Below are 13,339 nucleotides of genomic sequence, written 5' to 3' on the forward strand. Positions count from 1 at the left end.
TTCATCTACTTGTACACTTCAATCATGTCACGTTAAGGTTTTTCCAACATCTCTTCATATGGAAGCTTTCTAATTTGCGGGATTAACTTTGTCATCCTAACTGAGGTGTTCTAGTGAATTATGTCCATTCTTTAGCATGGCGATCAAAACTGAACGGCATAATCTAAATGGGACCTAAAAACAATACGTTAATAAACCCAGCCGACTTATTGCTAACTCTTCTATAAATAAATCTATGGGAAAGAAAAGCTCTCAGCCTGTTAACAAGAGTGTATAAAGCCACAAGGGCCGGGACGAGGATTCAAACCTGCATCCGAGAGCTTCCCAGACGCTGCCGTAATCGACTGAGCTACGACATGGTCAAAAGGAGTTGAAACCGAAGTTCTACTGAACTTACTGGATCCTGCAGCCTCTCCGAGGCACAAACCAGTGTCAGTGTAACAAGAATGTGAAGTTTTCTACGTCCATCTAGTTCCACCCGCTCCTCCCCAGAACTAGTTGTTAACTTTACCTTGACTCCTCTGATCCAATACTTGTCCACACGTGCCACACTCCTGAAAAAAATATTTTTTACATATATTAAGGGCAAGTATAAGTAATTATCAAAAGAATGCACCAAACCAGGAAGGCTATGTAGCAACAGGGTAAGTATAAACAGTTTATTTCAAATACAATCGAGTAGGAATATACAATTATGAATTTCAAGAACACTGGAACCAATCACTGGAAAAGGTGAAATTGCAATGGAGATTAATTACAGATTGTATCAACAATAGCGAGTAGGCAAGACTGATAAGACTGCAATAGCCTAACGGAATACATTTTTGTCTCCGACTCATGAGGCTATTGTTAAGCATCAATGTTCTTTTAAAGTTACATAGAAACACATTACCTTATTAGGGTTTTCCACTAAAACAAACCTTTAGCTAACCTTAGTTAAAAGTACTGTGTATTATTAATTTATTTAGCTGTGTATTGGCCTAAATTATATAAATAACATGTTTAAAACCTCCTAAGTACAGTATATGGTCTCTGAGCACTAAACTAACGTTAGAAGCCTAGTGATTACATTGTCAAAAATGACCATTTACAGGTGAATTCATTTTACATCGCAGAGTAAACAAGATGCAAACAATTAACATCTTCCATCTATTAGATAAACAATTATCTAGTCGTCCCTTCACTTTCTAGTGTGTGGTTTGGTCAACATATTTCAGCCCCCGTTATTGTGACTCCTCGTCTGCAATTATCTTCCCCATTTATCTGCACAATTGCTATCATGATATGACCACTCCATCGCCCTAGTCGTTAACACTAAACAATCTAGGGCGACTTGTTGCTAAACATTATATGCCACCTTTACCTTAGCTACAAGACACCGTGTACATATTATGAAACTACCTTTAATGTCATAATGCAGCAGTTTGCGCGCTCAAAATACAGATTGACAAACTCCTCAGGAACCGTAGGGGAACCTTTGACAAACCGCCGGCTTCCTGTTGCCGTAGAGGGCACAATGGAGAAATGGTGGCCCTCTGGTAAATTAAGTCAATATTACCTAGGAGTTATGATGTACCAGCCATTAAACATCTGGGACTCACAGTTAATATGAAAACAATCCTTAAGAATAGTTAAACGAAACACTGACTTAGTCTTAAACGAACAACATTGAATATTGAACTGTACGAGTCTCTTGTGGCCCCATCTGGCCTACTGTGTCCTAATATGGAAACCTCACTTCAAAAACACATCAATGATTTTCCGCTTTGGAGAAAATTCAAGACAGCAACAACAATCATGCCAGAACTTGTTCAACTGTCACTACCTCGAATCTTTGAAGGACTAACACTATAAATGTTTAAATTGTTATAGATTTTGATAGATTAGCCTATAAATTTTCCTAGAAATTACCTACTTAATATTATCTGTTAGATTAAGGACCTGCCCGAAGTGCTATGCGTACTAGTGGCTTTACAAGAATGTAAACACATAGTGCTATGTACTCCTTGTCACCTGTCCTCTTGACAATAGCGTCGCTTTTGGCCGTTTACCCGTATGGCCGAATATGGACGTAATTTGAAAATGAAAACAAAATGAAAATAAATTTGGGATTTTTTTTTTCAACAACAATAAGTAAAGGGTCCTCTGATAGGTTAGGTGGGCAGGAAATTCTCATAAAGTTTCAAAACGTTATGAAAAATGTTAATGGAAAGAATCCTCTTCTAAGCTTGCCGAGTAAGCCGGACGACTCAAACAGAAAACGGAACAGTGCGTCACTTTTGTGAGTCGATTTCATTTCAAATTACGTCCAAATTTGGCCATAGCGCCGCGCATACCAGCCAAAAGTGACGTTAGTTATAAGAGGACGGGTTGATCAGAAACCCAATATAACTTGTAGTTATATAAATAAATAAATAACAGCCGAGGCCTTTGTAATACTGACCAAGTTGGAGGTCATTAACACAGACCACTTCTCTAAAATGTCATATTTGACACAGACAGGCTGGACAACAGCTTCAAGCTCAACAAGCCACAATGTAACACAGAAAATAGATGTGTTGTTTCCCCCATAGGATTATTAACCCATGAACCCGCTTAACCACTCAAGTCGTAAATGCCGAGTCATTCCTCTTGTTCACAATATACACACGACAAATCCTCAATAAAGTAAGAGGAGGGGGGGGGAGTAGGAAGGCTGACCTTTGACAAGACGCCGCCGTCTTGTCCTCGTCGAGGCCACTGTAGATGGTGGCCCTTAGGTCAATTCATCATAGGAGCCCTTCTCCTTCCATCATTCTGAATCATGCTCATCATACTAACCTGCACCCCCTCAATCCCCCCCCCCCCCCACTCCCACGATCTTCACACAATCTGTGGCCAACATTTTTCGTTTCATTCAGATTTTCATCAAAATATGTCGAAGATTTCTCTTTGGGTTGTTTTAAGGGGCCTGACAGCCGAGTGAACAGCGCTTCGGATTCGTAATCCTGAGGTTCCGGGTTCGATCCCCGGTGGAGGCTGAAACAAATGGGCACTTTCTTTCACCCTGATGACCCTGTTTACCTATCAGTAAATAAGTACCTGGGAGTTAGACAGCTGCTATTGGCTGCTTCCTGGGGATGTGTAAGAAAAAGAAGGCCTTGTCGAGGACCGGGCCGCGGGGGACGCTAAGCCCCGAAATCATCTCAAGATAACCTTAAGATTGCTGGCTAACTACTGGCATGGCTATTAAGGCCACCACAAGCGCCCTAATGACTTAACTAGCGGGTACACCTATGGCTGCCACCTGACAGTCACCTCTATATTTTCTCTAAATACATATACTATACAAAATAATAACGAATAACAACATGAAGTACACACCCCGAACAATCCTTCCTATATTATGATTGATTAATGATATCTGTAACACATTTATTTTTTGCTCACTGGTAATCAACGTGACCCTTGCCAGGCGGCGGCTGGTCGACAAATGAGCCACACGTTAAGAAATGGGACTCCCAGACGCGCCACTCACCCTTACTTCACTATAATATCTAAACTGTCAACCTCTAATACAGTTAAGCATCTGACCACCAGAGGCGCTAATGCTCCCCTGTTATTACGCCATCCATATAATGATTGTTCTCATTATTCATTGTTGCAACGTTTAAATACATTCAACACACTGTAGTGACAGTGTCAGATGCAGGCGATGAGTCACAATAACGTGGCTGAAGTATGTTTACCAGACCACACACTAGAAGTTGAAGGGACGACGACGTTTCGGTCCGTCCTGGACCATTCTCAAGTCGATTGTGAAGAGGAGGTAGAGACAGGCAATAAATAGGCAAGAGAGAGTTGAGGAGGAAAGTAAGGTGTAGGGGATAGTAGTAATAATGAGAACTGCAGAAGGAATACTGGCCCATACGAGGCAGCTCCTATTATATCCACCGAAAGAGAAGGAGATAGTAAGAATAAGAAGAGGATAGCAAGGGAGCGTAGGAGAAGACAATGAACAGAAAAAAGGGGAGAAGAGTGAAAGAAAAGGAAAGAGAAAGAAAGATAAATGGAAGGGGTAAGCTTATGTTAAGTCACGTTTGTTAGAAAGATTAGAGCATTTGAGTATATACTGTGAAAGGGAAGAGTCCACAGCAACAAAGCCAGGACTCAAGTTCATGTTGGGTACATTGTGTATCAGAGCCAATTCTACAAGACAGCGTCAGTGTAGAGGCAGGAAAGATTATTTTGTAGGAAGACCAATCAATGGGATGATTAGAATCCCTCACATGGCAGAAGAGAGCATTGTTAGTGTCTGCAGACTTAACACTTCTCTTGTGTTCTTTAAGTCTGTCATTCAGTGTGCGGCCAGTTTGCGTAAATTAAATTTTTTTGACCATCATTGTTTGCTGTGATCGCCAACATGGTATTTAGAAAAAGTTGATCTGCTGCTGACCTCTTGCTAAATCTCTCCACTAAGTGACATTAGACGCTGGATGAATCATAGATCAGCAGTGTTGTTGATCTAAATATAGCAGGTGCATTTGAGTGGGTCTGGATTAGTAGGAAAGCATCATGCACTAGCCCCTATCAGTCACCATTCTGCAATATAACCAAAAATCCCCCATGCTTTCCACATCACTTGTAATACAGGAAATATGGAGTGGATTAACAGGAATGAGAGAGGACCAAGTCAGAGAGAGAGAGCTGAGGGTAAAGGAAGTCAATGTTCCCTCTCTATTGACAAGCCAAAACAAAAATTCATACCTTGGATTAATTTCCAACTGTGGCTGCAAAAGTGAGTATCTGGTGTCTTCGGGTACTGTGTAAATTGAGTGTGTACGAAGTGTCTTGCTGCACCCATCTCTTCCACAGTGATGACACATGGATGCGACTCCAGACGAGAAGTAGCCTTCACTCCCCAACATCGTCCAGCCAACACAGTTTTTAGCCAGTCCATGAATTCAGTTGCTTCGGAACGACGAAGACTACTCTCAGCTGACACTGTAAAAAAAAATTGGACACAATTTATATGTTATATGCAATAAAAACCCAGAGTTGAATGTAATGAAACGCCATTTTCTGGGTGAGACCTGGAGGCTCCCCGGAGCTTACTAGGCTGATATGCTAATGTCAGCCTTTGGCATCAGTCATGGGTATGGAGTTCTGTGGGCCTACCGGGGACCACGAGGCAGAACCTGGCCCCCTCAGAGAGGGGGCCAGGCATGGGGAGCAATGGCCTATAGAAACCCTCGTGTGGTTGGAAGCATTCTATGTCTGCCATCGACCAGGTCAGGCACCCAGAAAGGTAAGCATCCCAAAACAAATCCCCTATTCTGGTGAAATTATTGATACCACAAGCCGAACAAGTGGATAGAACTCCCCTAAAAGAAACGAGCATGACGTCACACGTCGCCGTGCCGCTTTCTGCACAGCTGGTGGGAGCCTCAGACCCCCCTACGCCGGCTATCCACCCTTCAGTTCTGAGGCTGGATGTCAAAACATGCAAAAAACTGCCGACCAGAGGGGAGGGGGATGCCGGGGAGCCTCCGGGTCTCGCCCAGAAAATGGCATTTCATTACATTCAACGCTGGTTTTCTAGCGGAGCCCCTCCGGCTCCCCAAAGCTCCTCAGAGCTACTTACCAAACGACAAAAACATGAGGGACTTACCCCAGAGGCAGTTGGTACTCACCCCTCAAAGCGAAGTCGAGACAACTAGCTGCAACCATCGACCCAAAGCAACACAGGCCTCGGGTCATTGACCAAGTAGCACGCTGCCAGGACCCTGTCCGACCGCCAAAATCTCCGCACCCGAATCTCGGCCCAAGACATGTTACCGAAGACGGCAGCAATGAGCAGCACACTTACGAATGACGTGGCCACGGGGATAGACCGTAGGGTGGCTAGACCGAATAACCCTACAGACGACCTGGGAGACCCGAACCCTGGAAAAGGGAAGGAGGGAGACCGGATCAACCCAAAGCGAGTAACCCGACACAGAAGCCGTGGCGCGCAAATGACGGTGGAGAGCAGCAACCAAACAACACATGATGCACCCACAGCCTGACCAACCAAGCATCAACAACCCAAGGCCCCTCCGGAAAGCAGCCATCTCATTCTTTGCCTAGAAAAGAAGTGGGACAAACTGCTAAAGTGCCGGTGCAAATCCTGAGGCATTACGAGCAGGGCAAGTGCGGCGTCGACCCATTACAGATGAAGCCACCCCAGGTGGCACATGCAACCCGGCCTCAGACTCCACCTATGGCCTACCTCGACCAACTCATGGGCATAGCTCTCTTCCTGGCCAGAGCAGAGCACCCGGACATTCTCTGAGAGCCAATCTGGAAGGAGCTCAAGGAGGCTCAACAAGCCTACGACAGAATCCAAGTGCCGACAGGCCCGAAGGTAATCCACCACAAACAATGGCAACAGCGAGGGAAATAACATGAAGCTGCAGCTCACTAACTTTTGTGAGAAAGGGCGGAGCCAAAGATAGGCATCAAGGGGCTCAAAGTCGAGACCCTTTAAAACCTAGAACACTTTCCCAAGTCCACGCCACTCCAGCATGCAGGGATCGGCAAAGCCGCGCCAAGAAAAGTGAGAAAAACAATGGGGTGTCTGCTAGACAGAACGACCGAAAAACCTTGGACTGTACCAAATAGGATAAGAAGGACCTGAACTCAAAACAGGCCAGGGCCAAAGCCAAGGAAAAAACTGGGCCACACAACAGAAGCTCATGCTCCTCCAAAGGGGAAGACATGAGGACAGAAACCTCCAGAAAGATGCCTACCTCCAGGGAAACCCAAAGGAACCCCGAAAGCAAAATTGAGAGGGAGTCGAACCCAAGTCTAAAAACGTACAGGTATGAAATATCCCACTCCTGCATAAAAATACCATGCATGAGTATGAAAATACCCCCCCCCCCCCTCAGTAGGAGTATGAGTAGCCTGGGAGAAGCTTCGGCACAGCTTGTTTTAACAAAATAACTGGTCACACAGACCACAATGCTCCCCACCAACCAAAACACTTCCAAACCAAGGAAAAACAAAGTCACAGATTTACTTATTAAAGGCTTTAATATATTTAATTTATTTAATAACACAGATTAAAGGTTTACCTTAAGGGCGAGGACCACCACAAGTGAGGAAGCCCCCCTGAAAGGAGTGTTGACTGAATGCCCCCAGGGAAAGATAACCTTCACCATGCAAGGCTAGTACTTACAGAGCGCACAGGGAAGGAAACCCTGAGCACATGCAGTTCCAGTACACTAAACTCCTGGCTCACGCACACATCCCTATAGGAACACACCGCCTCAAAAGCAAAAACACCAAAGAAAACGGATACCAGAGCCAGAGCAAAGTGACTACCAGGCCCGGACATCAGTATAGAACTAGACTCTGCACGGCCTGGCTGACCCAGGCAGGTGGGTGGGGGCAGACTAGTGAAGAAGGGGGGGGGGGCAGACTAGTGAAGAAGGGGGGGGCAGACTAGTGAAGAAAGGGGGGGGGCAGACTAGTGAAGAAGGGGGGGGGGGCAGACTAGTGAAGAAGAGGGGGGGGGGCAGACTAGTCAAGAAGGGGGGGGGAGACTAGTGAAGAAGGGGGGGGGGCAGACTAGTGAAGAAGAGGGTGGGGCAGACTAGTGAAGAAGAGGGGGGGACGGCAGACTAGTGAAGAAGGGGGGGGGAGACTAGTGAAGAAGAGGGGGGGGGGCAGACTAGTGAAGAAGGGGGAGGCAGACTAGTGAAGGGGGGGGGGCTAGTTTTACAAAATTTTGTTTTCATTGTGGGGGAGTTCGTTTGGGAAATTTTAGGCTACGGTTTCGTTTTAACCATGCGGTAGTCTGTTTTGATTTGCTTATCTTGCTAGGAGCCTTCCCTTGGATGGTGGAAAAGATGATAAACTTTACATTTATTTAAAGTGTTCACAGGCTATTGCTCCCTGGTCCTCTCTGAGGGGTGGGGTGAGAACAACTATGAGCCAGGATCTGGCTCATAGTTGTTTTGTTGTATAAGATTCGCTCCTTGGAACAAAAAGTTCCAAGTAGCACGGGCTATGGTGAGCCCGTAGTGGACTTTTTTCTCATAGTCCACAGAAGGCCAACAGAACTCTGCAACTGATGACACCTAGTAGTATGGCAGTTATTCTGTGTGATAGCTTCAGAGAGCTGACAATTTCCCTCACAGAAAATACAATAACAAAAGCAGTATTAAAAATCAAATTAATTATTTGAATGCACTTGTGTGCAAAGATTCAATGGGCATTATGGAATTTTAATTGATCCAGATTGTAGATGAATGTAGACAATTGGAAAATTACGAGAACAGAAAATTATGGGACACCAGTTATTTCACATTAATATACAAATTAAAAGAGGAGGGGAATTAGCAGTAATATCAGATTTATTTTAAAATTTTCACCAAAGAATGAATGAAAACTTATAAACATAATGTTTTTCTATGTCGTTTTAGCAGCCAGTTAGAGAAGTTATACAATAGTTGTTAAGTTTCTTACTTCCTTCGTTATCAACTGCTTCTTTATCCTGACGCATTTCTTTCTCTACAGAAACAATTTTCCTGTTAGTGAATTCCCGTAGCTGCATGAGAACTGCTTCATCATAGGCCTCGTAGCAGAATAACACTTCCACATTGCGTTCCTGCACAGGAGAAAAAAGAAACACATTAACTGTTATATCCTCAGTATCATAATTCTAAGAACTGTCCAGCATTGCAAACATCACTAAATTATTGTATTGAGTGGAACACCTTAAACCTAAATGGTTCAGAGATTAAGGTGTGGATGAACAAGTAAGTCTGTTTTAGACCTGGAACAGTTCCACACCGGCTAGTCTTAGATGATATAACTACTATTTGAGTCTTATTATTTCCAAAACCTATTTTGTTCAGGGGAAAGCCCCTAATGGCTCCCTGAAGCTACTATACTGATATAGTACCAAACTACAAGGTGCCATCAGTTGTGGAGTTCGTATTGACAGAACCTGACCCACCTCACAGGTGCAGGGAGCAAAGACAGTTATGAAAAAAATTATGTCAACTTATTTCTGTTTGCCACCACCAAAGCAAGGCACCTAGAAAATCAATGCAACAAAATAGACCACAGCCTCAAAACCACTAAATGAACGACAATGTAAACAAACAATTGAAAATTCATGAAACTTGAGCTAGCTCATTTGCCTCCACCTCCCTCAACATTTGGGGGAAGGAGGGAGGCAGTCAGGTGTCAGCCAACTGCTCCACCCTCAGTTCTAATGCTGAGATGTATGTGCCTAGTTCCTCTCTCATTGTTCTGGCTCTGGTCTTGGTTTCAGCTCAGTGGTGTTTTGCCCTCGAGGCTTTTTCTGTGTATGGTTGTGCAACGTGAGCCAGGAGTTTAGTGTTCTTAGAGCTGCATGTGCCCAGGGCTACCTTCCATGTGCGCTCATTAAGTGCTGTCCTTGCGTTTTCAGGGTTCACTCCCTAAAGGGGTCTCCATGCTTGTGGTGGCTCTCGCCCTGAAGGTAAGCTTGTCTTGGATTGTCAGTCTCTCCTTGGGTCGAGTGTGTTTATATGCTGGTGGGGCGCACTGAGGTAGGCCTTCCAGATTACCATACCTGGTTTGGTCTGCTATTCTCCTGTGTTCCACGGTCGGGTATCTTGAGAGTTAGTGGTACTTAATTGGTAATTCGGTCCTTTTATGGCCTTTATTTTTCATTGTGCCCTCATTCCTCTAAGGGGGGTTTATTTGTGCCATTCCTGACTTATTAGGTTTACCTAGTGTCTAGGCATGGATGTTCCCTTTTTTGGTTTCTCTCTTGCTCTTTCTGGTGGTATTGGGTGTTAATAGGGGAAACCTATACAATTATATAGGAGTTACCACCATGGCGATAACAGTGCCTGGGCATACCTGCAGGGAACATTCACCCTGCAAGCCCTGGAAAACCCCTATGGGTTTGGTGGTCCTTGTGATCCACCCACCATCCCTGCTCTCACTTCGAGCAAATTTCTGGGTTGCGCACCATCCATGCTTTGTGGCAATGTTCAGTTTGTCTGCCTCCACTGCTACATGTTGGGTCTGTGACACCTTTGGCCCTGAGTCATGAAGCGGATGCTCCCTTTAAGTTGCTCTACTCTGCCAATTTTGGAGGGGCTTCTGGCAGCAACTGCTGGTGTCTTTAGTTCCTGGATTGCAGCAGTCAAGGTTGTGTCCCCGGTTTGAGGTCCGGGGCTAGCAAATGATGCTTGTCTCATGGAATAGGCGGTGATTTTGTCCATACCTCCTTTTCCTTCTTTCTCCTTTGGGCAGGGGGTTTGCCCTTCTTTTCCCCTGCCCCTGGCCCAGTAGCAGGTTTAGGGTTGGGGTTTTTCTTTGGGATATCCCTTCGGCAGCTACGAGGGTTGTCCCTTTCAATTCGAGTGTAGACACAGTTGAGCCTTCTCATCTTGCCAAGGTTTCTGGGAACTCCTTTTTTGTTCCATCACACAAAACAATAAAAAACCAGCTTTGAATGTAATGAAACGTCATTTTCTAGGTGAGAGCCCGGAAGCTCCCCAGAGCTATCCAGGCAGATATGTATACAGTATTATTACACTTTGGCATCAGTGTGAATGAAGTTTTAGGCCTCCCAGGGACCACGAGCCAGAACCTGGCCCCCTCAATGAGGCACGAGGAGCAATGGCCTATAGAACTGCACATGTGATTTGGAGCATTCTATGTCTGCCATTGACCAGGCCAGGCACCCAGAAAGGCAAGCGCCTCAAAACAAGCCCCTCTTCTGGTTAAAACCACTACTGAAACTAACGAGTGGACTCAACTATCCAAATGAAAACGAGCAAGATGTCACATGTGCCGTGTCACTTGTCTGTGCAGCTCCCCCCCCCCCCCCAACCCCCGGGAGGGGGAAGGGGGAGCCCCAGACCCCTCATGCCAGCGATCCACACCCCAGTTCTCGGCTGATGTGATAAGGCTCAGTCGTGTGGCTCCAGTTCCAGATTCTCTGTTGTGCTATGCCTTGTGTTCAGTACTGCTCTTACAGTGGCGTGTGAGCTGGGAGTAATAATCTAATATTCACAGGTACTCGGGCTGCATGTGCTTAGGGTTCCCTTCCCCGAGTGCCCTGTACTGAGTGCTGAGTGCCCCAGCCCTTGGGGACTGGGGTTGTCTTCCACAAGGCACCTTGGGAACTACCTCTGTTGGTCTTTTGCTGCTCGGTAATTGACCGCCCTGGGAGTGTTGGGGGGTTTCCTTCTCGCTTTTTACCTTGGAGTAACTGGTAGTTTCTACACTGGTAGGAGCACAGGGTACTGCGCATCTAGTTTTCACATATTACAGTGGCCGGCTCTGTTCCTTCTGGGTACCTTTGTCCTCTTGCATGGTTTTTCTTTTCATTTTTTTGTACCTAGTGGGGGGGCCGGGTTTTGTACCTAGTGGGGGGGGGGCTGCTTTTGTACCCTGGGGGGGGGCCCTGCTTTTGTACCTAGTGGGGGGGCCTGCTTTTATACCTAGTGGGGGGGGGCCTGCTTTTGTTCCCCTGCCCCCTGTTATATTAGGACCCTGACCTCCTGGGTTCGGTGGTTCCCCCTGCTTGGCCCCCGTGAGTGGACACGTCCCGGGGGTTCAGTTTTAGAAATTTGTTTGGTAGACTTGGGTGCCAGTTAGCAGTACCCTGGCTGGGCTTACCCTTAACAAAACCTGTCTTAGGGCCCTAGGAGGCCCTGTAGGGGTGAAAGGGGTCCAATGGATGCGACCCCTGGGTCCCCACTCACTTTTTGAGAGTTTGAAGGTTGCTCCGTCCCCTTGTGTCAGGGCAACGCTCAATGTTTTTGCCTCCGTTATGCTGCCTGTCAAGTAAGTGACACCTTCGACCCCGAGTCCTATTGTTACGAATCTTACTAGGATTCTAACATTTCTCCTGATGCTTATATTACTATTGTCTTGTTCTATAATTATTATAGTATCCACTTGGATGATATTAGATTCTTGTATGTTATATATTGTAGCATGCTGTTGTGTGCCTGAGTTGCATTATATTGTATGAGGCTTTTGCAAGTATTTTCATGTTGGTTTCTCCGTGTGGGGGGTTGACCATATTTGGATGTGGCCAGTGTGGGAACTTGATGTCAAGCGAGTGAGTATAGTTCAACCTTGACTAATTCTTATTATTGTTTGCCAGTAAACTATATTGAGTAATGTAACATTATTATATACTCTTATGATTAATAATGATTTGAATATTAGTACTACATTTTGTTAGTAGAATTTCTACAATAGTTTATGTAGATGTTTAGTTGATATTGTGGTAGACGCCTGCCCTGGGATCCGACGCTTGGGCAGAGGCTGGCAGCTTTGGTCGAGAGGAGACATATTTTAAGTTAAGTCCTTGGTAATAGTTATTTTAGCTAATACTCGGTTAATTCTCTGGTTAGATGATTGTGTATTTTCCCAAATTAGAATTCATGTGCTGGTGTGATTGCTCATTGCTCAATAAGGATTTTATTTATATTATTGCATGCTAAAGAATATTTCTGACTATTATCTGTATTATTTAATTGTTATGTTTGTCAACCTTAGCGTAGATACATTGTTTTCCCAAGTTATGCAGTGTTTTATTCCCTTTTACCCCTAGACACCTGTTGGCAAGGGGTACGCCAATTACTGAAAGCGGCGGAGGGTCACATTTTGCCCAAACCCCCCTGCAGATTTCAAAATATCCCAAACATCCCAAATTCGATACCTGAGCCATATTTTGGATCCAAATTCTGGCTCTCTGCACCTATTCTCAGTTTGAAATTCCGACTTTTTATACAAAAAATCTGCCAATTACTGAAAGCAGCATTGGGTCACATTTTGCCCAAACCCCTCTGCAGTTTTCAAAATATCCCAAACATCCCAAATTCGATACCTGAGCCATATTTTGGATCCAAATTCTGGCTCTCTGCACCTATTCTCAGTTTGAAATTCCGACTTTTTATACAAAAAATCTGCCAATTACTGAAAGCAGCATTGGGTCACATTTTGCCCAAACCCCTCTGCAGTTTTCAAAATATCCCAAACATCCCAAATTCGATACCTGAGCCATATTTTGAACCCAAACTCTGGCTCTCTGCACCTATTCGCAGTTTGAAATTCCGACTTTTTATACCAAACATATGCCAATTACTGAAAGTGGCGGTGGGTCACATTTTGCCCAAACCCCACTGCAGTTTTCAAAATATCCCAAACATCCCAAATTCGATACCTGAGCCATATTTTGGACCCAAATTCTGGCTCTCTGCACCTATTCGCAGTTTGAAATTCCGACTTTCTATACCAAAAATATGCCAATTACTGAAAGCGGCGGTGGGTCACATTTTGCCCAAACCCC

At 45.0% G+C, this 13,339-nt stretch overlaps 1 protein-coding gene across 1 annotated transcript in view; it reads right to left on the bottom strand.

The window, feature by feature from the left end:
* Window positions 1-453: 453 nt before the first annotated feature.
* LOC138361307 (heat shock protein 75 kDa, mitochondrial-like) overlaps window positions 454-13,339 on the bottom strand; it is a 45,250-nt gene continuing 32,364 nt past the window's right edge. The window contains exons 4-6 of the mRNA XM_069320674.1: window positions 8,494-8,635; window positions 4,747-4,983; window positions 454-554 (exon numbers count right to left, since the gene is read on the bottom strand). Coding sequence (XP_069176775.1) covers window positions 508-554; window positions 4,747-4,983; window positions 8,494-8,635 — 426 coding nt within the window. The 3' untranslated portion in view covers window positions 454-507. The remainder of the gene's footprint in view (window positions 555-4,746; window positions 4,984-8,493; window positions 8,636-13,339) is intronic.

Source organism: Procambarus clarkii, unplaced genomic scaffold (genome assembly GCF_040958095.1).
Source record: "Procambarus clarkii isolate CNS0578487 unplaced genomic scaffold, FALCON_Pclarkii_2.0 HiC_scaffold_299, whole genome shotgun sequence".
In the NCBI taxonomy this organism is placed as follows: Eukaryota; Metazoa; Arthropoda; class Malacostraca; order Decapoda; family Cambaridae; genus Procambarus; species Procambarus clarkii.